At 36.5% G+C, this 27,980-nt stretch overlaps 1 protein-coding gene across 1 annotated transcript; it reads right to left on the reverse strand.

The window, feature by feature from the left end:
• Positions 1-118: 118 nt before the first annotated feature.
• Positions 119-27,980, reverse strand: proza (protein Z, vitamin K-dependent plasma glycoprotein a). Its single transcript, XM_073844533.1, has 10 exons — positions 27,757-27,980; positions 27,471-27,576; positions 21,231-21,400; positions 20,371-20,395; positions 19,821-19,934; positions 14,058-14,186; positions 12,924-13,039; positions 6,675-6,789; positions 2,999-3,324; positions 119-627 (listed from the first exon to the last, which is right to left on the reverse strand). Exons 2-10 carry the CDS (start codon positions 27,544-27,546, stop codon positions 418-420), a joined length of 1,281 nt encoding a protein of 426 aa, XP_073700634.1. The 5' UTR covers positions 27,547-27,576; positions 27,757-27,980; the 3' UTR covers positions 119-417.

Genomic DNA, 27,980 nt, shown 5'->3' on the forward strand with positions numbered 1-27,980 from the left:
CTCATTTTATTTTACCTCACAAATCTTAAAACCAACATTTTATCATTTAGAAATGTCTTTATTTGCTACGGGATTCATAACGCAACTCGAAATAGCTAGGATAAATTGTAAAGCAGTGTTATCTTTGGATCAATATTTCGTCTTATTTATTTAGCATCAGACAAACAATATAATCCTTATCCTCAATCATCATAAACACAGTTCTGTGTCACCAAAGTATGGCACAGAGAAAGGGCAATCAGGAAAACGGATAATATTGCACAGTAGACCTGTGACTTGCAATTAAACAAAAGAAGAAGTATTTTCTGGAATACCCCCCGATTTGTTTCTAATTAGTTGTGTATAGGTGAAAACAATGTCAATGTAAACTAAAAAAAACCAAGGTAGAAGTGTATTGCACATTCATTCTTTCCTCTTTCACTGCGGGCGCATGAATGTGTTCAACCACGGCAAGAAGCGGGACACTTTCTGAAAGACATAACCGTTCTTGCAGTCGGTTCCTGAAGGTTGGCTCACTATGCCGGTGAGGAAGATCACCTCTCTGTAAAGCGTGATCACAGGGCTGCCGCTTCCGAAGATGCAGTCTGCTTTAGCTCGAGGCATAGAACAAGCCATTTTGTTGGTGACCTGAACACAAAATAAAAGCACTCAGTTATACGTTATCCCCCGTACTCTATTATCCTTTTCTATGTGTCCTACCTAACACTTGCACTGCAAAAAATGCTTTTCTTACTTAGATTTTTTTGTCTTGTTTCCAGCTAAAATATAATTTTATTTCAAACGGAGAACAAGATTATTTAGCTTTGTGGTTTCTAGTAATGTTACTAGAGAAGTTTAGTCAACCTAAAATGTTTAGTTGTACTAAGTAACAACTTAAAATTTTAAGTTGAATCAACTCAACCTTGAAAAAGTTATCCGTAGCTACTTTAAATAACTTCGATTCACTCTGAGGTTATCCCCCATACTCTATTATCCTTTTCTATGTGTCCTACCTAATACTTGCAATGCAAAAAATGCTTTTCTTACTTAGATTTTTTTGTCTTGTTTCCAGCCAAAATATCTAAAAATTCTTAAATCAGGAAGGATTTTCTTGACAAGTAAAAATTATTATCTTGTTTTTGGTAAAAACAAGTCAAAATTAAGTGTGTTTTTGCTTAAAACAAGCAAAATAATCTGCCAATGGGGTAAGAAAAAAAATCTTATTTCAAGCAGACAACTAGATTATTTTTCTTACCCCATTGGCAGATTGTTTTGCTTGATTTAAGCAAAAACTCACCTGATTTTGACTTGTTTTTACTGAAAACAAGACACAAATTTTTACTTGTCTAGAAAATCCTTCCTGATTCAAGAATTTGTAGATATTTTGACTGGAAACAAGACAAAAAAATCTAAGTAAGAAAAGCATTTTTTGCAGTGTAGAAAAGTTTAGTCAACCTAAAATGTTTAGTTGTACTAAGTAACAACTTAAAATTTTAAGTTGAATCAACTCAACCGTGAAAAAGGTGGATATAAGGAATAATCTAAATGTCTAAGAAGATATATACAGAATATAGAAGAGATATATGAAAGACTTTAAACATATAACTTCTTTTCTGGAACTAAAATTTACTGTACCCTCTGATCACACTGCAAAATAAGTCCTGTCCTTCTTTATCAATCTTTTTTTTTTTTTTTCGTTTTCATTTTACTTTAAGTTTCTTAAGTTTTATCTTGTAAAAATGAAGTGAGTTTATAATTAAAACGAGCAAATATCTGCCAAAGGGCTATTAACTTAGATGTATTAACTTTGTTCAAATTAAAAAAAAGTTTTCATGCCCCACTGACAGATATTTGTTCTCGTTTCAAGCAAAAACTCACTTAATTTTGTTAATTTCTAAGAAAATTACTTCATTTTCCATCTCAAATCCTGATTTAGGACAAAAAAAAGGCAAAAAAACCCTGAAGAAGTACGCGTTTTTTTGCAGTGTATGTGCACAGCAAAAACAGGCTTATTACTTAGTATTTTTGTCTTGTTTCTAGTCAAAATATCTAAAAATTCTTAAATCGAGATTACTTACTAGATAAGCAAAATGACAAGATATTTAGTTGTGTTTCTTGGGGGGGAAATTAAATTAAGTGCATTTTGCTTAAATAAAATGATCTGCCAGTGGGGTAAATAAAAACTTGTTTTGTTTTAAGCAAAATGCACTTAATACGTTTTTTAATAGTAGATTTTTTTCCCCAGGAAACAAGACTAAGACCCAAATTTACTAACAGTTTGCACGAGCGCAAACGTCTTTTGTCATTTAAATAGTACTGTCAGGACCTGACCTTATTGAAAATGCATTTGTGTGTTTGTGCTTGTCAAATTACTGGTATGTGTGCCGTTGTTTAATGCCCAAAAAGTTGTAAGTTGCACTGCTCTTAGTAGATTGCACTGCACTGTAAAAAAACAACTCATTGAGTCAACTTAAAATAATCTGTAACCCGGCTGCCTTAAAATTTTAAGTTCAGTCAACTCAAGAAGTTCAGTCAACCTGAAATGTTTAGTTGTACTAAGTAAAAACTTAGATATTTGAGTTATTTCAAATTTTAAGGTAGTGGTGTAACAAATTATTTTAAGTTGACTCAACAAATTATGTCTTTGTTTTTTCCAGTGTGGTCATTATGAAAATGATCTGGCTGCGTTTGTGTTCTTTAATGTGGGCATTGTTAGTAAATCACACAAAGAATTTTCCCCTCCCATCAGCGCTTTTATGGAATTCGATCCAATGCTAAGTTAAAATCCTAAGTAAGATAAGCCTTTTTTTCAGTGTGTATTTAATATCAGGACTTTATGAATTTAAAAGTTTAGTTCAAGTTTTCCCTCGAAGCCTGAACATTTACTTAGTTTTACTAATATTATCCTTTACAACAAGACCATGCGTCTTGGTTGATTATAAGGAAACTATTTGTGAAATGGTAATCATGACCATGGGAACCCTCTAATACCCCATAAAATACTGAGACGTCCACCAACCTGACCAGAGTGGCGCTGCGAACAAACCAGCAGTTTGTCGTAGGACAGGTGGTTTAACATGAGGTTCCCCTGAAGATCCGTTACACCTGATTCTTCCTTCCAGCCGGTGACAACACCCATGTTGTCTCCCGCCATGAGCACGCTGTCAGCAAAGTCTCTCTCGGGCAGACAGGCTGGAACCACACTCTTCTTGAAGACCATCTTCTTCGTCAGCTCTACTACAGCCAAATCATTCTCAGGTTTGCCCTCAGCATAGAGCGGGTGGATGTGCACCTGCTTTACCTGAAGTGTCTGCTCCCCTGCTTCGAATGTGGTCACCCTTTTACCTGTAGAGTTTCAGGAATTATATTTTTTAGCATGTGAGGAAACTCAGATTCAACATTTCAACATTGAAAAATCCAGCATGTTAGGTATGATTTAAAGCATGGCTGCTGGTTTGAACTGGTTTAAGAAGGCCACGTGCTGGTCATGAGCAGACACATGACCTTCTTAAACCAGCTCTAAGCTGGTCCTAAGCAAGAGGACCAGCTTAGAGCAGCTTAGAGCCAGCTAAAAAACGCTCAGAGCTGGTTTAAGAAGGTCATGTGCTGGTCCTGAGCAGGAGATTGCTTAGGACCAGCACATGACTAGCTAAGAAACAGCTTAGAGCTGGTTTAAGAAGGTCATGTGCTGGTCCTGAGCTGGTCCTGAGCAGGAAATTGCTTAGGACCAGCACATGACCAGCTAAGAAACAGCTTAGAGCTGGTTTAAGAAGGTCATGTGCTGGTCCTGAGCTGGTCCTGAGCAGGAGATTGCTTAGTACCAGCACATGACCAGCTAAGAAACAGCTTAGAGCTGGTTTAAGAAGGTCATGTGCTTGTCCTAAGCTCGTCCTGAGCAGGAGATTGCTTAGGACCAGCACATTACCAGCTAAGAAACAGCTTAGAGCTGGTTTAAGAAGGTCATGTGCTGGTCCTGAGCTGGTCCTGAGCAGGAGATTGCTTAGGACCAGCACATGACCAGCTAAGAAACAGCTTAGAGCTGGTTTAAGAAGGTCATGTGCTGGTCCTGAGCTGGTCCTGAGCAGGAGATTGCTTAGTACCAGCACATGACCAGCTAAGAAACAGCTTAGAGCTGGTTTAAGAAGGTCATGTTCTGGTCCTGAGCTGGTCCTGAGCAGGAGATTGCTTAGGACCAGCACATGACCAGCTAAGAAACAGCTTAGAGCTGGTTTAAGAAGGTCATGTGCTGGTCCTGAGCTGGTCCTGAGCAGGAAATTGCTTAGGACCAGCACATGACCAGCTAAGAAACAGCTTAGAGCTGGTTTAAGAAGGTCATGTGCTGGTCCTAAGCTCGTCCTGAGCAGGAGATTGCTTAGGACCAGCACATTACCAGCTAAGAAACAGCTTAGAGCTGGTTTAAGAAGGTCATGTGCTGGTCCTGAGCTGGTCCTGAGCAGGAGATTGCGTAGGACCAGCACATGGCCAGCTAAGAAACAGCTTAGAGCTGGTTTAAGAAGGTTGTGTGCTGGTCCTAAACTGGTCCTGAGCAGGAGATTGCGTAGGACCAGCACATGACCAGCTAAGAAACAGTTTAAAGCTGGTTTAAGAAGGTCATGTGCTGGTCCTAATCTCGTCCTGAGCAGGAGATTGCTTAGGACCAGCACATGACCAGCTAAGAAACAGTTTAAAGCTGGTTTAAGAAAGTCATGTGCTGGTCCTGAGCAGGAGATTGCTTAGTACAAGCACATGATCAGCTAAGAAACAGCTTAGAGCTGGTTTAAGAAGGTTGTGTGCTGGTCCTAAACTGGTCCTGAGCAGGAGATTGCGTAGGACCAGCACATGGCCAGCTAAGAAACAGCTTAGAGCTGGTTTAAGAAGGTTGTGTGCTGGTCCTAAACTGGTCCTGAGCAGGAGATTGCGTAGGACCAGCACATGGCCAGCTAAGAAACAGCTTAGAGCTGGTTTAAGAAGGTTGTGTGCTGGTCCTAAACTGGTCCTGAGCAGGAGATTGCGTAGGACCAGCACATTACCAGCTAAGAAACAGTTTAAAGCTGGTTTAAGAAGGTCATGTGCTGGTCCTAAACTGGTCCTGAGCAGGAGATTGCGTAGGACCAGCACATTACCAGCTAAGAAACAGTTTAGAGCTGGTTTAAGAAGGTCATGTGCTGGTCCTAAGTTCATCCTGTGCAGGAGATTGCGTAGGACCAGCACATGACCAGCTAAGAAATAGTTTAAAGCTGGTTTAAGAAGGTCATGTGCTGGTCCTAATCTCGTCCTGAGCAGGAGATTGCTTAGGACCAGCACATGACCAGCTAAGAAACAGTTTAAAGCTGGTTTAAGAAGGTCATGTGCTGGTCCTGAGCAGGAGATTGCTTAGTACAAGCACATGATCAGCTAAGAAACAGCTTAGAGCTGGTTTAAGAAGGTTGTGTGCTGGTCCTGAGCAGGAGATTGCGTAGGACCAGCACATGGCCAGCTAAGAAACAGCTTAGAGCTGGTTTAAGAAGGTTGTGTGCTGGTCCTAAACTGGTCCTGAGCAGGAGATTGCGTAGGACCAGCACATGGCCAGCTAAGAAACAGCTTAGAGCTGGTTTAAGAAGGTTGTGTGCTGGTCCTAAACTGGTCCTGAGCAGGAGATTGCGTAGGACCAGCACATGGCCAGCTAAGAAACAGCTTAGAGCTGGTTTAAGAAGGTTGTGTGCTGGTCCTAAACTGGTCCTGAGCAGGAGATTGCGTAGGACCAGCACATAACCAGCTAAGAAACAGTTTAAAGCTGGTTTAAGGTCATGTGCTGGTCCTAAACTGGTCCTGAGCAGGAGATTGCGTAGGACCAGCACATTACCAGCTAAGAAACAGTTTAGAGCTGGTTTAAGAAGGTCATGTGCTGGTCCTAAGTTCGTCCTGAGCAGGAGATTGCGTAGGACCAGCACATGACCAGCTAAGAAATAGTTTAAAGCTGGTTTAAGAAGGTCATGTGCTGGTCCTAAGTTCGTCCTGAGCAGGAGATTGCTTAGGACCAGCACATGACCAGCTAAGAAATAGTTTAAAGCTGGTTTAAGAAGGTCATGTGCTGGTCCTAAGTTCGTCCTGAGCAGGAGATTGCTTAGGGCCAGCACATTAACAGCTAAGAAACAGTTTAAAGCTGGTTTAAGAAAGTCATGTGCTGGTCCTGAGCAGGAGATTGCGTAGGACCAGCACATGACCAGCTAAGAAACAGTTTAAAGCTGGTTTAAGAAAGTCATGTGCTGGTCCTGAGCAGGAGATTGCGTAGGACCAGCACATGATCAGCTAAGAAACAGCTTAGAGCTGGTTTAAGAAGGTTGTGTGCTGGTCCTAAACTGGTCCTGAGCAGGAGATTGCTTAGGACCAGCACATGACCAGCTAAGAAACAGTTTAGAGCTGGTTTAAGAAGGTCATTTGCTGGTCCTGATCTGGTCCTGAGCAGGAGATTGCTTAGGGCCAGCACATAACCAGCTAAGAAACAGTTTAGAGCTGGTTTAAGAAGGTCATGTGCTGGTCCTAAGTTCGTCCTGAGCAGGAGATTGCTTAGGACCAGCACATGACCAGCTAAGAAACAGCTTAAACCAGCTCATGACCAACTTAAACCAGCCATGCTTCAAAACATACCTAACCAGCATATGTTGATTTTCAACAGGGAAGTTTCATTTAATTTCTGAAAAAAATATGCAACTCACCCACTGCCACCTGGAAGTCGCTGTACTTCATAACGCACTGGGCTGTGGTGAGAACCATGTTTTCTTTGAAGATCACCCCACTGCAGAAGCCAACCGTTCCTTGTCGCAACATCGCCTTTGAGAAAACGAGTACATGTACACAACGTAAGGCAGGGGAGAGGTTCTCAACTCTGAGGTTGGAGCTAAACGCTGCAAGAAAAGTGGACCTCAAAGGCCAATCAAACACTGGATCACTAGAAAGCTTCAGGCAGACGTGTGTTTGATTAGAGTTGCAGCTAACCTTTGCAGGAACGTGGACCTTGAAGGCTGTTCAAAATCTATTCAGTCAACTCAAGAAGTTTAGTCAATGACGATAATTCAAGGAATCCTGTTTCTTTAGGGAAAAGTATTCTCTTTACTATTTTTACCCAAAATGAGCATTACTGACTACACACGTAATGTAATGACTGTTTAATTTAATGCCAAATTTCTAAATATTTACAGAAGAAACACTGTTTGAAGCTATCAGAGTCTGTGAGCACCAAACTGTAACGTGGGGTTTTGTTTTGTCTTGGGTTTTCATGTTCATGTTTTCATGTCTTTTATTTTGAATTTGTGTCATGCTGTTGTGTCTTGCTTCCCTTGCCCTCATGTATCCCTGTCATTGGCAGTGTTGCCAGATCAGGTTGACGATTTCCAGCCCAAAAGCTCACCAAAACCCGCCCACTTCAACAAAAACCAGCCCGAATTTTAACTGCCAAAGGGTCAATGACGTGACGCCCCCTTTTTCTGTCCGGGTTAATTTTATTTTGCAGAAAAAACTAAAAAATACATAAAAATTTCACATCTACTTGTTATACCTTCTTCACCTACTAAACCACTCTAACTTCTCCATATTTTTATGTTTTTCATTTTTCTGCTATCCGAAGTGCCAAAACATCATATGGGGCGACCGTCCAGCCTTGACTTTTGTTAGGACAACTGGTTTAAAAACACTTTAAATCAACTTAAATATATCAATTTTCCTAGTTGGCATAATTTCAAACATGTTTTACATCCATTGACAAAAATATAAAGCATTTGCACATATATTTCTATCATGATATAAAAACGAATGTTGTCCGAATTATGTTGATTCTATCCATATCATCCGGGGCGACCATCAACAAACCACAATTTTGGGACCTTTATTTTGAAAAACATCTCAAGGATGGGATATTGCATCAGCCAGACACAAGTGAAGACCCCCTGGAAACAACTTTAAGGTAACTCAGTCTCTCTCATATAGTAAGAAAAAGCTGTTTTTTAACTGCTGTCATGTCGTAGTCACTTTTGGTCATCATGTGGGGCGACCACCCCAAAACTGTGAATTATACGTTTTTTCCCACAAATCTATATTTTGATGATAAATTTGATAGTGGCATGTCACTAGAAGAAGCTAGTTTGGTTTCTGAGGCTAACTGTTAGCCTGTTATACTTAAGTGAACTTGAAAACATCATATGGGGTGACCGAGTATCATGTGGGGCGACCACTGCTGAGTGTTTTAAATGATAGATATATGTCCTGTATTTGTAGTTTTCATATTCTATACATCAATTATATACATAGAGTTAATTGTTTAAGCATAATTATTTGTATATTTTATATTTTTTTCTAAATTCAGCCATTTTCCATTCCTTTTATAGGGATAAACATTTATTTTTTGTTGTAGTACAATCCTACAGGAAAAATGTAAAAAATATACAGAATGACATTCCATTTATGTGACTATACATGTATTAGTCATTTTAAACAAGTTTTAACCTATTTTACCTATTTCCTAGATGGCACGATTAACAAGAAAAGAGAAGACTGCTCGTCATAGACAGAAAGTCAACTCCGACCCTGCAGCAAGAGCAGAGTATCTTGTAAGGAAAAGAGAGAGGTAAAGAAAAAAGAGCTTCTTTAGCAGTGAGCTAGAGTCACTAGAGCAACAGAAAGTAGGAGACTAGGGTAGATCAAATAAACAGTTTAGACTGTATGCTACAATGAGCTATTAAACATTGGTCACCGAAATTGTTCTCATCAATCTGGACAACTTTTATAAATTAAACTCATTAGCTACGACCAACAGGAAGCCGGATATTTTGATTTGAATGTGGATTTTTGGAAAAATCAGGCTGTAAACAAATTCATACTCCTCATAAGAGCAACATGCTGTTCACACCAAACTTTATCAACATGAAGAGAAGATTCATGGATATCTTCGTGGTGATTTTTTAAAGTGATAGTAAAAAAGATAACCGTAATTTTTTTTATATCTTTAAAGTGCAGCATCCAAACTCTTTAAAACTTTTTTCACACAGAGAACTAGTCATTCTGAGCAAATGCTGTTAATCCTATAAGTATACAAGGCTCTATGAATTAAAGAAAATTAAAGAAAGAAATCAGAAATCTGCTCTCACTCTGCCTGCCTCCAAGTATGTGTGTCGAGTGTAAGAGTGAGTGTAGGGGGAAGGGGTGAAAGGGAGAGAGGGAGAGAGACCAGTGAATAATGCTGTTTTGCAGACCATCTTTGAGGAAGAAATGTAGTGTAATCTACATAAATATGTCTGATCTTTGAGAGTCTGATCTTTGAGAAAATATAAAGGGTCACTAACTCTTTCATTGTTTGTATTTTGCAGTTGTTGTTGTTGTTGTTGTTTTTTAACTGTACCATGAACTTGTCCTATGCAGTCACATAGCAAAAGATTAAGAAAAATACAACTTTTTAGCATGAGCGATTTATCTTCATTGATAGACAATTATTTTCATAGTGTTATTTATTGAATTTAAAATTATAATTAACAATTTCAAGACAATCTTTGACAAAACAAACTTTACATTTTAATAATGTACTTTAATAATACTTTTTTTTAGCTTAAAGCTATGGTCTACAATTTCAAAGATTGTTCATTATTAATAACCTCGTTTAGATGCTGGTTATGGTTCTACAGAACAATCCTAATAATATAAAGAGAAAAAAGAATGAAAAAAATCCATTCACTCTATTGGGTGTACACTCGCAGAGAAATTGACCAATGTAAGCTGTCCGGCCGGACAGCTTACATTGGTTAACTGCTCTCATCCAATCCCCTGCTCCACTCGCGTCTCCACCCCGCCCCCTCCTGCGACATGAAATTTCGCGCGAAATTAGGCAGCATCAACTCAGCAATGGAGAAAAACCAACAGACAGCAGCAAGCGGCCCCTGCTCGCCCCAAACGTCAAGGTTGGAAGAAAGAGAAAGTCAATTGAGGAAAGAGCAGAGATTTAAAAAAAAAAATGTGAAAAACGCCGGACTCAAAGCCGAATCAATATAGGGTCCACCATTGCCCGTTGGTGGAAGCTTCAGAGAAACCTTGGACTTAAAACCGACGCTGACATGTCTGACTTTTTGTTTAGCAGGTAACTTAAGCATTTATTTATACTTTTATGGTGTGGTGTATTACATAAATAGCTTTTTATCAGTCTGACAACATGATCATGCTACCGGTCTGCATTGGAATGTTAGCCGTTCAGCATCGCCTATCGCGGGTCAAAGTAATTATATTTCTTGAAGTGCTTGACTATTTCAGTATGCCTAACGTCAGCGGTTTTCTGTTCGAGCCGATAGATAGAACATTGCATGTGTTGCTAATCTTGCATGTGCGTGAACTCAAACGTGTGCCTCCGAGCTATTTTGTTAGGACAATGGTGACATTGCATTGTTGATGAAGCAACTACGTTCAAGTGTCGAAAGTTAACTTTACATATGATGTGTCATTAGATTGAAGCGACTAAGCAATCCGACATCGCACATGGTACATCTCTGTTCCATGTTTACTCCTGCTTGACTGAGTGACGTTGTTCAGGTCGTTTCCCGGTGGGAGGGATCAGGTAGCACAGAGGGGAGGGGTGTGCGTGTGGAGGGGCGGGATGAGTTTTTTAAAAATTCAGGCTTTCTCGACTGATTTTCAACATCGTAGACTACAGCTTTAATATTAATTAACATTAATAAATGCTATTTAATTATTGTTCATGTTAACTAATATAGTTAATGTTAACAAATGAAACTGGATGGCAAAATTTTATATATTGTGTGTATGTGTCTGTGTGTTTATTTTAAAGTGCATCCCTTTCAATTCTGTAAACTTTAAATCCAAACTGGCAGAGCGTTACTGTGAATGCATGTGCCAACTGGGCAAAATTTTCCTGATGCTATGGGGATGGCGACTGCGCAGATGGCGAGGGTCCGTTCATCGCTGCTTGTAGCTTTAATTAGGGCCCGAGCACCGATGGTGTGAGGACCCTATTGCAATTGCTCCGTTTAAATGTTAATGTCCTTCTGATTTGTTATATTTATATGTTGAAATGTTATTTGAATAAAAAGAGTTGCATTTTCTTTCGTCTTGAACTCTTTTGTGTACATTTTAACTGAAATTTTTATACCTGTGGTTTTCTTATCATTTGGGGCGACCATATGTCATGTGGGGTAACCAACAAATGGCAATAATTACACTAAATTCATAACCAAATATCCATCAGTTTAGCCTCAAATATTAATCAGTTGTATGCTATTGCTGAATGTGTAACATCTTTATGAATGCTAATTCAGTTTTTTTGCTTTTGAAGTAAAAATCAGTATTGTAACTGGATTACGAGGGAGACTCTGATATTGTAGAATAAACTTGTAAAATAATGGTTTTCAAAAAATGAAAGGGGACTAAAGTTTGTCTTTCTTCATCAGTTTATCTACTTACTGATATGTGTTCAACTAGTCTTAATGATACATAAAAATGTGAATTTTGAGATATATTACGGTCGCCCCAGATGACTTTTTTAAGGCTATGTTTTATTAACTCAAGTGTAAAAACACTAAAATGTAAATTTTTTTACTTTTCTTTATAAAGGCATGTGTACTCTACATTCCAAATGTTTGGAAAATGGTCAAACATATCCATATTTTTGGTATTTTAAAATTAGCCTATTAAAAAGTCTTATACGTCAACGACCCCAAAATAATGAGAATTTTATTGCCACGTCAAGGTTGATAAGGACCATTTTTATCTCTTTAAAAAAAAGAATAATGACAAAATAAAATAAAGATAAATCAATTTCACAGGAATATGGATCAAAACAGTCCGAAAATATGTGTAAAATGTCCAGAAATCTTTTCAAAGTGGAAATTAACCGATGACTTTAACCCTTGAAAAAACGCATGCATCATTTTCAATGTCCACAGTAAAAAAAACATGCTAATTTCTGTGCAAAAAGTGCACAATAAAGCGATGAGAAACAAATGTAATGTAAAACCCCGTCACTCACAAGTCATCACGTCTCACTAACGTAAAAGACGTAAATTGATTGACAGGTCTCTGTTAAACTAAACCAGTAAGGGTTACGTTAGGCAAAAATGAGTTGATGACTGCACTTCACATTATATTACTGTGATACTTTGAGCTCGAACGTACTAAAATAACATGACTAATGATAAAAGTGAAGAAAAAAAACAGCTGATTGGGCGTCTTTTAGTTTTTTAAAGCAGCCCAAATTTTGTCCACCCGCCCAATGCGTTATTCTCCGGTCCAAGCCGATCAAAAGAAGCCCAATTGGGCGGAAACCCGCCCAATCTGGCAACACTGGTCATTGGTTCCCTAGTTCCATGTGTCCTGTTCTGATTGGTTGTCATTGGTTGCTATGGTCTTGATCCTTGTTTTTCATTGGTTGATTCTCGTCATTCTGTCATTGTCTAGTTAAATAGCCCTTGTGTTTGAACGGTTCCCTGTCGTGTATTAATGTTGTACCTGCTGTCGGTGAGTGTCAAGTCTTTTCCATGCCATGTCTTAGTCTGTAATCAAGTCAAGTCAAGTCAAGTCAAGTCTTCGTCTGTTTTGGATTATGTCATTATTTTGATTATCGCTGTAAATAAACTGCACATGGGTTCACTACATCTCGCCGCTTCAGTGGATATTTGTTACAGAATACACGACCGGAAATACAAGGAACAAGACCATAGCAACCAATGACAACCAATCAGAACATGACACATGGAACTAGGGAACCAATGACAGGAATACATGAAGCCAAGGGAAGCAAGACACAACAGCATGACACAAATACAAAATAAAAGACATGAAAACCCAAGACAAAGCAAAACCCCACGTTACACAAACATTATGCACTTTTATTTGAAATCTACAGACTGGCTCTGACTTTTGGCATCTAACGTCAACGGCAAATATGTCTGGAAGATCAAGTGTGGTTTATTCACCTGCCAAGGACACTCTTCTGAGCCGCAGGTGAGTCCTTCATAGTCTGACTGTATGTTAGATGACTGACGTCTGGCCCACTGACTCAAGCTTGCCACTTTTCCACATGGAAACGTCACTAAAGAGAAAAATATACACTTAATACGCTTTATTGAAACCGAGGTTATTTTCGTAAACGAAAACTAAAACTAAGACGAAAACTATTGATCCGAAAACATTTTCGTAAACTGAAATAAAATAAAAACGTCAAAATAAATGAAAAACTAGAACGAAACGAAACCAACAACTTTTATTGAAAAACTAACTGAATTTCATATTATCACAGCAATAGTCTGATTAAAAGTCCTCGCTTGGATATAAACACTGATGTCTATGGCAGAGACCGAAATAGAGCACGTCATCTTTCGAAAGTAATTGGCAAATAACGTTTGTGTCGATTGCACTGTTTGGCCACTAGATGGAGACAAGTAACTGTTAAAAAATGCATTTGTCAATGAATAGAGATTGATTCAAAAACGCAGATTCATCCAGTAATGTTTTGTGAGCAAGTCACTTATTCATTCAAACCACTTTTTCATAAATGTAATATTTAAAAAATTAAATCTGTATTTAATATATTCTATTTTAAATACAAATATTATGTATTAAATTATTACTAATTCATTCAAATGAATTAAACACTTTTAAATAGGCCGAAGCAATTAATATTTTGTCCCACATTATTTTGCTTAGTTTAGAATTGCGAGGAAATCGTGATCTCTATTTAATCTCTAAAAAACTAAAACTGTAACTAAACTAAATAAAAATGTGTTCAGAAAATAGAAAACGAACTAGAACTAACAAAACTGTTAATGAAACTAACAAAAACGAAACTAAATATTATTGCAAATTTGAAAACTACACTAAAATAAAACGAATTTAAAAAAGCAAAACTAAATTAACCTTGATTGAAACACTTTTTTACATTTTTTTTTTTTTATTTACAAAATAATTAGTTTGATAATAATGATAATGCATAACAGCTCTGCGATCAGTAAATTTTTCTCAACTCATCTGCCATTATCAGCTGTAAAGCTTATTTTTTAACCTGATTGTGCATTGTTTCCAAACTGACTGTGAGGCGTAGAGGAACTCACCAGCTGGCACACACTTCTCTTTCTCCTGCAGTTTCCAGCCGTACGCACATGAACATTCGTATGACTGATAGCCCGGCTTACAGAACTGACTGCAGCCTTTGCTCTTGTCGATTATGCATACCGTTTGATCTAGATGTGACAAAAAATAGTGAGTTATAAATGACACAACAACAAACAAACAAACATTATCTGGCATCATATAATACTGACACATAACAGAAACATAACAGAAATAAAGTATCTGTAAAACAGTGTTTTATGTTATAATTTTGTTGAAAGGGTCATGAAATGGATTTACTAACTTCAAAAAATGCTACCTCTTACTTTGATTTATTTGTCTTGTTTCCAGCAAAAAAATCAGAAAATTCTTAAATCAAGAAGGAAGTAAAAAAAAAATATTGTTTTCAGAAAAAAAAAAAAAAAAAAAAACCAAGTCAAAATGAAGTGAGTTTTTGCTTAGAACAAGCTAAATAATCTGCCAGTGGGGTAAGTAAAAAATCTCATTTCAAACAGAAAACAAGATTATTTTTTCTTACCACATTGGCAGATTATTTTTTTCTGAAAAGAAGACAATCATTTTTACTCGTCTAGAAAATCCCTCTCGATTTAAGAATTTTTAGATATTTTGTCTGGAAACAAGACAAAAAAAATCTAAGTAAGAAATTTTTTTTTTGCAGTGCATTGACAGATCTCATCATCATCATTCATTATATTTATATATAAACGGCTTTTTAAGACACTGAGGAATAAAATATTGCTCAGTACAAGCGGAATCATAAATAAGCCTGTTTTACAACAAGATTTAAAGTTATGAAGACTGTATAGGACCAAGGGCCTAGGATGCATGGTAAGACTAAAAAAGATCTGAGAGTGAAAGCAGGAATATTAATTTGAAAAAGATCAGAGATCTGAGGAAGATTATTAAGAGCCTTGTAGGTAAGGAGCAAGATTTTGAAATCAATGTGATATTTTCCCGGGAGGCAGCGCAAATGAAGAACAGGGGAAATATCTCTGTGGAAAGAATTCTAGAAGCATTTGGCAGCTGCAGTTTATATAGAAATTCAGAAGGAAGATCAAAGAGAAGAGAACTGCAATAATCTATATGTGACCCTGGACCACAAAACCAGTCATAAGTTTAAATTTTACAAAACTGAGATTTATACATCACATGAAAGCTCAATAAATAAGCTTTCTATTGATGCATGGTTTGTCAGGATAGGACAATATTTGACCGAGATACATCTATTTGAAAATCTGGAATCTGAGGGTGCAAAAAAATCAAAATACTGAGAAAATCACCTTTAAAGTTGTCCAAATTAGGTTCTTAACAATGCATTTTACAAATCAAAAATTACATTTTGATATATTTACAGTAGGAATTTTACAAAAAATCTTCATGGAACATGATCTTTACTTAATTTCCTAATGATTTTTGGCATAAAAGAAAAATCAAAAATTTTGACCCATGCAATGTATTTTTGGCTATTGCTACAAATATACCCCAGCGACTTAAGACTGGTTTTGTGCTCCAGGGTCACATATGTGACGTAACTAAGGCATGTACAAGGATAGCAGACAAAGACTGTTTATGTGGTAACACTTTACAATAAAGTGTAATTTTTAACATCAGTTAATGTATTAACTAACATGAACAAACAATGAACAATACGTTTATTACAGTATTTATTCAACTTTGTCAAAGTTGGTTAATTAAAATATGGAATGGTCAATAACCACAGAGAAGCTTTCAGATTTAGCCAAATTGCAAAAAATGCTTTTCTTACTTAGATTTCTTACAGCCAAAATATCAAAAAATTCTTGAATCAGGAAGGATTTTCTAGACAAGTAAAAATTTGTGTCTTGTTTTCAGTAAAAACAAGCAAAACAATCTGCCAATGGGGTAAGAAAAATAATCTAGTTGTCTGCTTGAAATAAGATTTTTTTTCTTGCCCCATTGGCAGATTATTTTGCTTGTTTTAAGCAAAAACTCACTTAATTTTGACTTGGTTTTTACCAAAAACAAGATAATAATTTTTACTTGTCAAGAAAATCCATCCTGATTTAAGAATTTTTACATATTTTGGCTGGAAACAAGACGAAAAATCTAAGTAAGAAAAGCATTTTTCGCAGTGTAAATGTCAGTTTTACTCTTCACTATTGAGTTTAAGGAAAGTAAATGAAAACCAGTTTTTAATTTCAGCAAAACAGCACTGAAGAAGGCCTTGAGGTAAAATGTTTGTGTTTTGTCCTGCTGGTGATTAATGTCAAATAAAATGTTAAAAGAAGACTCTTTTTGTGAGTTTAGATCATGGTTTTATATAATAAGTAGTAGATGAATAATAAATAAAAGAGGGCCCAAAACTGAGCCTTGGGGAACACCAGTGGTTTAACTAAGACAAAGAAGTCCAGTCTGTCTATTGAGGGTGTTATACGAGATTGTGTCAAAGGCTGCACTTAGAAGAAGCAAAATGAATATCGTCAGCTGACCATAAGCAGATGATTAGTTATTTTAATAAGTGTGGTTTCTGTACTATAAAGTGGGCGGAAGCCAGATTGGATTTTTGGATCAGATTTTTGCCTGTGCTTCTGCACTATTTTCTAACATTTTACAAATAATAGATTTGAAAAAGGATGAAAGTTACAGGGTTCGTAAAATGACATTCCAGGACTTTCAAGGACTTTTCAAGCAGTACTTTTATATTTTCAAGGACTTCAATTAGAGATGTCACTAAACAAGCAACGTCTTCTCTTTCAAATTCTAAAAGAAAAAAAGGTAAATAACTAAATAAAAATATACTAATAAAATAAAACAATAAAAATAAAGTGAAGCTCAAGCAATGATGTCAACTTCAAGAACAAAAGGAGAAAGAGAAATAAAGCTTGTGAGATGTAATTATATGGATGTAAAACCACAATTAATTTTCTAATGGGATTTATTTGTGTATATTTTCTTTATTTTTGTTTGTTTTGTTTTTATAACTGTCCCGCTCTAATGGCTTGATGTTTCTACTATTTAATAAAAAAAAAAAAAAGGTTTGCAAAACTGCTCCGAAATCCCGTTTTGAATCAAATGATTCACCATCTGTGTTTCAAAGTCCCGATTTGAATAATGATTTGTGAACCATCATTTCAGATCAGGACACAAAGAGTGGATTGTGAATCATTTAGTTCTGATCTGAATCAAAAAATTTGCTAACGTGCTCTGAAGTCCCAATCTGAATCAAATGATCGCGATACACTTTTTAAAATCACGATTTGAATCAAATGATCGCGATACACTTTTTAAAATCACGATTTGAATCAAATGATCGCGATACACTTTTTTAAATCCAGATCTGAATCAAATGATCGCGATACACTTTTTAAAATCCCGATCTGAATCAAATGATCGCGATACACTTTTTTAAAATCCAGATCTGAATCAAATGATCGCGATACACTTTTTAAAATCCAGATCTGAATCAAATGTTCGCGGTACACTTTTTGAAATCACGATCTGAATCAAATGATCGTGATACACTTTTTAAAATCCAGATCTGAATCAAATGTTCGCGGTACACTTTTTGAAATCACGATTTGAATCAAATGATCGCGATACACTTTTTAAAATCCCGATCTGAATCAAATGATCGCGATACACTTTTTAAAATCCAGATCTGAATCAAATGTTCGCGGTACACTTTTTGAAATCACGATCTGAATCAAATGATCGCGATACACTTTTTAAAATCCAGATCTGAATCAAATGATCGCGATACACTTTTTAAAATCCCGATCTGAATCAAATGATCGCGATACACTTTTTAAAATCCAGATCTGAATCAAATGTTCGCGGTACACTTTTTGAAATCACGATCTGAATCAAATGATCGCGATACACTTTTTAAAATCCAGATCTGAATCAAATGATCGCGATACACTTTTTAAAATCCCGATCTGAATCAAATGATCGCGGTACACTTTTTAAAATCCCGATCTGAATCAAATGATCGCGATACACTTTTTTAAAATCCCGATCTGAATCAAATGATCGCGATACACTTTTTGAAATCACGATCTAAATCAAATGATCGCGATACACTTTTTAAAATCCCGATCTGAATCAAATGATCGCGGTACACTTTTTGAAATCCCGATCTAAATCAAATGATCGCTATACACTTTTTGAAATCCCGATCTAAATCAAATGATCGCGATACACTTTTTGAAATCCCGATCTGAATCAAATGATCGCGATACACTTTTTGAAATCCCGATCTGAATCAAATGATCGCGGTACACTTTTTGAAATCCCGATCTGAATCAAATGATTCACGATAGGTGGTTCAAAGTCAAATGATTCACGAACCCGCACAGAAGCCCCGATCTGAATCAAATGATTCACAATAGGTAGTTCGAAGTCCTGATCTAATTCAAATGATTCACAAACCCACACTAAAGACCTGATCCTGATATAAATCAAACAATTTGCAAACCTGCTCCGAAGTCCCAATCTAAATCAAATGATTCACGAACACACACTGAAGTCCTGATCTGGATCAAGCAATTCAGGATAGGTGGTTCAAAGTCCTGATCTAAATTAAATGATTCACCAACCTGCACCAAAGCCATGATCTGAATAATGATTCGCAAACCATCATTTCAAATCAAGACTAAAAACGTGGATTGCGAATCATTCAATTTACGAAATGATTCACAAACCTGCTCCAAAGTTCTGATCTAAATCAAATAATTAGCGAACCTACTCCGAAGTCCCAATCTAAAGCAAATGATTCGTGATACACTTTCCAAAGTCCCGATCTAAATAAAATGATTCACAAACCCGCACCGAAGCCCGGATCTGAATAATGATTTACAAACAATCATTTCAAATCAGGACTAAAAAAGCGGATCGTGAATCATTCAATTTATGAAATGATTCACGAACCAACTCCAAAGTTTTGATCTAAATCAAATGACGTGCAAACCTGCTACGAAGTCCCAATCTAATCTAAATTGCAATTCCAACTGGAGTGCTTTGAAACAGTGAATCATTTTGTGATGCAATGGTTTAACTGATTCTTTTTAAAATAGTTACAAATGAAGTCTTTTAATTTGAACTTTTTTGCAAATGAATTGCTTGAAATGAATGATCAAAGTCACATGTTTGAATCAATCGGAGCGTTTCCAGTGTAAATGACTCACTCAATTGATTTGGTTTTCGCATCTTCAGCCATGTTTACACAACACTGTCAGTACTACTACCAACTGGCTTAACATGTTGGTTTTACGACATTAACTGAGATAAGCAAAAAAGTGTAATGTTTTTTGAATTGCGTGAATTCTGTGTAAAAAGATATTAAAGTTCAACAAAAAGTGTAACACTTTTTTTATAGATACGGTGTCTTTCAATAATTCAAGCGCATTTCAAGTACCTCTTCAGGAATACTGCTATTTTCACGGGTTTTCCAGGTCAAATTCAAGTGCTTCAAGAACTTTAAGCACCAAAGAAGATGAAAAAACGTTAAATGCGTTGGAAGAGGTTCAAGTTGACAAGTAGCGGATTTAGATTTCTGAATGACACAGGTTATCTTGTCAACTACAGGATATTTTAGAGATAGACCTTCTTGATTTGCATGTTAAGGGACAGTGTAAAACGAAAATCATGATTGGGGCGATTACAAATCCTAGCATTGTGGACATTTTCGTTTTTGCATTTCATGACCCCTTTAATGTGTCTTTTTTTAGATAGAGCTCAATTAAGATGGGGGTTCAGTTACATACCTGTGTCACAGTGGATTCCTGAAAAGCCTGATTTACAAATGCAGTCATAGCCCCCCACACTATCTGAACACATGGCTCCATTTTTGCACGGCTGTTCAGCACACTGGTCACCATCTAGTATATAAAACATAATCAGGCACACAAATCTTACATAGAAAACACATCTATAAATATATAAAACCACACTACACCATATCTTCAACTTTAGTAAATGGTTCTCTGGAAGGCTAGATTGGTCAGTCGTGGCATTCCCATTTGTTGAATTTTATAATTTACACAAAAACTATATAATGAACCGCTTTCCCAGGAAAACCAACTGTTGATAGTTTCCTATTGTTACGTTCATGCAATAACCAGCTGAATAAACACAGAATTGGTCCAATATATTTTACAGATTTCCTTAGTTCGACTGTATTAGGGAAACAAGGGGAACAACTGATTCCACACAACACACTAGAAAGTTGAGAAACACATAATATGGATTGGATTGTTTTCATCTGGAAAGACTTTGTCACATGACCATCATGCATTTGCAAAATTCAGAACTTACCGATGTAGACAGACCAGAAGATATCCTGTAAAAAACATAAACACAATCCATTTGAATCTGTACATAATTATGCAATAATGAATATTGGAAGTAGACTAGGGGTGTGCAATACTCTCACTTTTTTTATTTTTTTCCAATAATAATAGTTAGACAATATTTTGCTAAGTGTGTTTTTGTGCTTAAACAGATTTTTTTTTTTGTGATACTTTATACATTAAAATAATTACAGTCATAAAATGTTGAGTCATTGAATCACTCACTTAAATGATTCATTCAGTAAAGAAGCACCTTAATAGCTATGAGCAAAATTTTGGTGCTATTTTACAAATGTCAATTAAAAAGTATTGTGAAATAGCGATGTTTCCATTAACCACTGGTATGCGACTGAAACATAATTTTTCCCCCTCGCAAAAACAGATTTTTGTGGGATTTTGGCTATATTTAATCGAATGTTTCCACTGCTGTTTTGCAAAATATTCCTTTTTTGAATTGCATGAAAAACCACCTCATGCGAGCGTAAATTTTTTTTTGGCAATATATGGGAGTTTTTGCGCAATTGACGTGTTTCCATTAAGCATATTTTTAATTCGCAATTTCAATTCGCTTCAATGCTTATGTGTTGCTGGGATGCACAAAACAGATCTGGTCGTTTTGTCGACAAAATACTAACAGTGTTACGTTTAAGATGTTATTCAAAATGCTAAATCTTTGTTTATTGAACTGTTTTATTAAATCAACATGACATTTGCACTCAATGAGCTTTTGTTTGGTTTTACTCACAATACTGATTTCATCACAGACAATACATATCACACACCCCTAGTGTAGACTGTTGAATCCAGGTTAAGATTCAGACTTACCGTGCGATAATTATCCTGGAAGACTTCTCTCGCTTCTTCGTAATCGCAAACTTCCTCTAAACACTCCCTCTCGAGGTTTGCAGGGAGTTTAGTCTCTTCATCACCCGCGTTGCTTCTCTTCTGACGGGAAATTACACTAAGTGCGTCCCACTTTTCCAGGAACACAGGAGCTGAAGTGTTTAGGGACACAGAAAAAGGTGAAAATTATTTCATACAGTGTGAGGAATAGATATAAGTCATATAAGTCTGTGAATGAGACACAGATGGACTGCGGATTAATGTCAAATAATGTTCATTGTTTAATTTAACTTGCCTCTTTTATGCAATATTAAAAGCAATAAAAAAAGAAAGTACACTACCAGTCAAAAGTTTTTAACAGATGTCATTTTTTTTTTTTTTTATCGAAAGCAAAATGTTTTTACTATTCTAAAGTTTTCTATTTAAATACATTTTCAAATGTAATTCACTCCTGTGATTTCAAAGCCGAATTTTTAGCATCATTATTCCAGTCACATGATCCTGTAGAAATCATTATAATATTCTGATTTTGCTGGTTAAAAAACATTGAGAACTGCTTCGCTGAGTTGATTTTTTTCAGGTTTCTTTGATGAATAGAAGACACCAATATAATGATTTTCTGACCAACTGTTCAAAAGTTATAAGCAAAAATGTGCGTTTTTGGTATCTCACGACCCATAGGTGGCTCTGTTCCCAACTTTGGGATGAACCCTCAGAGCATGGTGTTGATGAAGCATACCACGTTTCATTTCAATTGATCAAAGTTTGGCCAATTTTGGGTCAACCTCGTTAAACTTGCGACATCATAACTTTTGAACAAAGATTAATTAAAAAAATTGTTCGTTCATTTCTGTGCAGCTCAGTCCAAAGATCATCTGAGCCAATGTTGGGAAAAATTGGATTAATTTTCAAGGAGGAGTAGCAAAAAAACAACAACAACAGACTACTGTAATGGGTGGAGTCTAAAAGTTTCATTTTAGGAGTTTAGGAGTTATTACTATTTAAATGTTGAATTTTTGAACTAGTGGTGGCGCTATAGAGTTGGTTCTAGAGACCCCAAATTTGGTCAGATCACCATTCGTGGCCATCACTACAAGTGTGCCAAATTTCATTCATTTATTTGCTCCCCTCATAGGGCTGCCATAGACTCCCATTGGGCGAAAAAAACAAGAAAACATACAGATACATAAATGTTTCTTGAACAGCAAATCATCATATTAGAATGATTTCTAAAGGGTCATGTGACACCGCAGACTGTAGTAATGATGCTGAAAAAGTAGATTTTATCACAACAATAAATAATTGTTTATAATATATCCACTATGCACTTTTTTATCACCATTGAATGTCTAAAATATAATTGTAGCCTGCATTTGATCTATGACGGGCTGAGGGCTATGTCTTAAAAGTGGAATATGGAAAATAATAGATGTACTGCGAAAAAAGTTTCATAAACTCGATATTGTTTCCTGATGGTTAAATGTGAGATTCTAGAAACAAGAACTAATTTTAGCGGGAGCGGTCAGGAAGAAAATTATTCTAAGCGGGCAGCGGGTGAACAAAGCGTGATTATAAAGCGGGAGCGGGTGGGTGCGGAATAAAACCTCGCGGGAGCAGGACTAGAAAAGCAGTCCCGCGCAGACCTCTACACCAGACCAACTGCAACAATGAGTAAAAGGAAGCCATTTTAAGATGATTTTAGTCAAAATGATAGAAAAAATAATGTAGTAATAAAACTATTATCACTTTTGACCAACAGGTAGCGCTGTTATCAGATTAATGTGGTGTGTTTAGTGTGAGGTGACAAAGGCACACACAAAGTGTGGTGTCATTATGTCAAAGCTTTGCAGAGATAAAGCCTCAGAGTCATTTTGGCATCAAGAGTAAAATTTGTAGCGGCGCTGTACGAAAACAGTTTAATCTATCAACATGAAATCCATAAGTTTTTTTAGCACAGTCTGAAGATGATCTGACTTGATTTTGGTGAAAATCTGACAAATGGACTAGGAAGAGTTAGAAAAAGTAGATTTTCAACATAAATCAAGATGGCGGACAGGAAGTTCAGCCAACTATGGTATAATTGGTATCTATGCTGTTTGCATGACCAAATGAATATTTTGAGACCAGTTTCATTAGAATAAACCAATGTAATCTACAGTTATTAGAATTTTTGTAAATTTCATGATAAATGGTTAATGAATGGTTTATTAGTTGTGACCAATAGGTGGTGCTGTTGTGGTGTAATCAGTGTGAGGTGACAATGCCACATACCAAATTTGGTGCAAATATCTCGAAGCTTTGCAGAGATACAGCTTCAGATGCGCTTTGACATCTTCACAGCAAATTCGCTGATGCGTTAAACGAATTAACCGTTTTGTATATCGACACGAAATCCATAATCTTTTGTCAGCATGGTCTGAAGATGAGTCAAATTTGGTGAAAATTGGCCCAACGGTCTAGGAGGAGTTAAAAAAAGTAGGTTTTCTACAATAATAACGAGACTAGATTTTTGGCCATTCAGAAGCAAAAATAGGCATTTTTCATATCTCCTAAACACTAGGTGGCACTGTGCCGAAACACTGCACGTAGCCTCAGGTCATGCTGGTTATAACACACACCAAGTTTGGTCTCAATATGCCAAACCATTGAGGTAGATATAGCCTCACATCCATTTTTGTGTGCTTTTCGTAGAATTAATTTTAGTGTTATTCTGGAAAGGTTTGACTAATCAACTTAAATTCCATAACTTTTTGCCAGCATGGTCTGAAGACAGTCTGAGCCAATTTTGGTGAAAATCAGACAAACTGTCTAGGACGAGTTTGAAAAAGTAGGATTTCGTTCATTTTGGTGTTCATTCGACTTGGCATGAGCCAGGGATTCAGAGAAAAAAAAGAAAGTTCAAAAGTTATTAGCATAAACATGAGTGAAATTTTGGACAAGTGGTGGCGCCAGAGGGACAGTTCTGACTGGCCTCTATCAGTGTGCCAAATTTCACCAAGGGGTTCTATGGGCTGCCATAAACTCAAGAAAAATAAGAATGCCAACGGTTTTAATAATCCATTCATTGTGTACTATAGACATCTTCATAATTCATGACACAACACTGCCTTTATTGTAATGGTATAGTGCTCTTTGCTCACTTTTTGTTTATCAGAAATAGTTCACCCAAAAATGAAAAGTTACTTTATTAATTACTCACCCTTATGTTGTTCCAAATCTGAAAGACCTTCGTTCATCCTCAGAACACAAATTAAGATATTTTTGATTAAATCAGAGAGCTTTCTGACCCTCTAGAGGATAAGAATTGTTGAATAAAGTCATTATTTTAGTTTTTTTTTTTTTTTTTTTTTTTTTTTTTTTGTACACAAAAAGCATTCTTGTACCTTTATAAAATTACGGTTGAACCACTGATGTCACATGAACTATTTTGTCAATGTTCTTGGTATCTTTCTAGACCTTGAACGTGGTAGTACCTTTGCTGTCTATGGAGGGTCAGAGAGCTCTTGGATTTCATAAAAAATCTCTTAATTTCTGTTTCGAAGATGAACGAAGGTCTTACGGGTTTGGAATAGCATAAGGGTGAGTAATTAATGACAGAATTGTTATTTTTGGCTGAACTAACCCTTTAAAAGCTGTCAAAATGAAATGACAATTAAATCATAAAGCTGACATGACTTTCTAAGAGGGAAAACAACTTGGGAATGCGACTGTATGAAATAATCTTCTTTTAAACAATCTGATATGGTCAACCTCAACATGTCCACTATGTTATGTAAAATATGAAAAGAAAGTAGAAAATCATATTTGAAAAAACCTTGACAAACCTTCTATTTATTATTCTCCTCACCCCGCAACCATCCAACATTAAAAGCATTAACAAATCACTTTTGGGCACACCAATACTAACCCCAACCACTCAGATGAGTCTTTTCACATCAATATTACAAACGTGTTAAATATTACCGTAGTAATATAACTATATATTATGTAATGTGCATGTAATGCAGCTTTTACCAAAAATGTTCCCACATTAACTGGAGCATTAATGGATATCTCAAAAGTGCTTTGCGTCATTCTTGACATAATAAATATTGTATTTCCCTGCTTTAGAAACATTCCCGTAAACAATGCTGAAAGGAATTAAAGGTGAAAGGGAAAATAAAATTCAATTTTCAAGCATCCGTGTGAAAAAAGGAAAACAGACAAGAGACACTAATAACGATTTGGGGGGGAAAACAAGAGATTCTTGCAATAAGTGCATTACAGTGAATAATTTCATCCATGTATCATTCTTTAATTCGGGAGAGGAGGATATTGCCAATGTTTTTATTATTCATCAGCTTGGGCAGAATTGTTCTGGAACTGATAGCTGATAACTGATAGCACATGTACATCTCTGAGACGCCTATTTGACATCTCCATTTACATCTGCAAGACATCTGCAAGATGTGTTTGCTCATCTGCCATACATCAATTGGACGTTTCCTATCGGATGTCAAATAGACGTCTTTTAGATGTCTTTAAGATGTTTATGAATTAGAATGCATGTAAAACTGACGTCTTCGAGACATCTGCCAGACGTTTGCACACAGCAGATGCTTTCCAGATCAAGAGATCTTTAAAAGACATCCTGCAGACGTACGTGTGCTATCTGGGTTTTTTTCTTTTATTTCTTTTAAGGCTTTGGGTTTTGGAATGGGTCAGTATCTATGTACCCAGATAGCACACGTACATCTCTGAGACGTCTATTTGACGTCTGGATTTACATCTGCAATGCATAGTTTGCTCATTTGCAACCCCATATAGCACATGTACGTCTGCAAGATGTCTGTTAAATCTCTTGATCTGGAAAGCATCTGCTGCATACAAACATCTAGCAGACATCTGTAAGATGTCAGTTTTACATACATTTTAATTCATAAACATCTTAAAGACACCTAATAGACGTCTATTTGACATCTGATAGGAAATGTCCAATAGACGCATTGCAGATGAGCAAACTACGTTTTGCAGATGTCTTGCAGATGTAAATGCAGATTTCAAATAGACGTCTCCAAGATGTAAGTGTGCTATCAGGGGTACGTCTGCAAGATGTCTGTTAAAGATCTCTTGATCTGGAAAGCATCTGCTGTGTACAAATGTCTGGCAGACATCTGTAAGATGTCAGTTTTAATTACATTCTAATTCATAAACATCTTACATACATCTAATAGACGTCTATTTGACATCTGATACGAAATGTCTAATAGACGTCTTGCAGATGAGCAAACTACATCTTGCAGATGTAAATACAGATCTCAAATGGATGTTTCCAAGATGTATGTGTGCTATTGGACGCGTTTCCTATCAGATGTCAAATGGACGTCTATTAGATGTATTTAAGATGTTTATGATTTAGAATATAAAACTGACATCCTACAGACGTCTGCCAGACGTTTGTTACACAACAGATGCTTTCCAGATCAAGAGATCTTTAACAGACATCTTGCAGATGTATGTGTGCTATCTGGGTATTCTTTTAAATTAAGAATGGTTTATCAACTATATCTTACAATAACTATAATAGTGTAGTTATAGTGTTACTATAATAGTAATAATAGTTATTGTCCATGTTGTGAGCGGCCCTTTACAGTAAGTGCTGTAAAACAAGCATAGCCTTAATGACACTGAATCACTTGTCTACTAATTCTGAGGCTCTCTCAGAGCTCTGCCTGAAGTTGGCAACAATACAAATGAACTAGAATGGCGTAGTTGTTAGTGACGCACAAATATCTGGCCCTACACTATTAAAACAGCACACAGTCTCACTATGATAATGTATCAGGCTAGATTTTAGAGCAAACATTTTTTTGTACAACATACTGTGTGTTGGAAACAAAAATGTTGTTGTTGTTAATCCACAGCAACAGTAGCCAAATTCTGCGAGATAAATGCGGTCTTGGCAACCCTGGCATGAGTTTGATCACGTGGTGCTTGTTACTTTTCTCAACGCTTCCATCGCCTGTGAATATAATGCGTTTTATTTAAGCGTTTTATACGAGCTCTAGGGGATTTTCATTGATATGTCAGGCTCTATTCTTTGCTTAATTAATTTGCATGATTACACGCTGAAGTGGCCAAAAGGAGAGAGAGAGAGAGGGAGAAACGAAGACGAATGTTTATTAACCATAAGAAAAAGTGCTCGCGTTTTACAGACTACAAAAAAAGGTTTAAATGCATTACCTGTTCTTTTGTGCAGTCCAGCGGTCACAAAGCCAAACAAAACTGCGAGTGAAACAATTCTTCCGAGACAAGCCATGATGAAGAAGATGATGGTCGACGCCTCTTTCTGGAAAAACAGTTTGATTTATAAACAATCCATCACTACTCAATGCAGCCCGCGCTTGTCCTAAATGTTTAATAAACATTATAATAATAAGCAAAAGCGGGGTTTAACCTTAAAACGCAATGTAGGTTCTCTATCATTTATATTTTATTTATTATAGGCTGTTACATAACGGACACTCACCCGCTCAGTTCGTGGCGCAGATCTGAATGAACTCTTCTCTGGCTCTGTTTGAGGAAACGATATAATGTCTGATCGATTTGCGCTCACAATCTGCTGTCAAATCTACTGAGGTGAAATAATCTGTGTCAGACCGACATCGTAACATCTATTGTTGTTGTTGTTGCTTTGTACAAGCATGACCCATCATGCGTTTTGGCGTATAACCACACGAGGGAGCAAACGGA

Source organism: Garra rufa, chromosome 1 (genome assembly GCF_049309525.1).
Source record: "Garra rufa chromosome 1, GarRuf1.0, whole genome shotgun sequence".
NCBI lineage: Eukaryota > Metazoa > Chordata > Actinopteri > Cypriniformes > Cyprinidae > Garra > Garra rufa.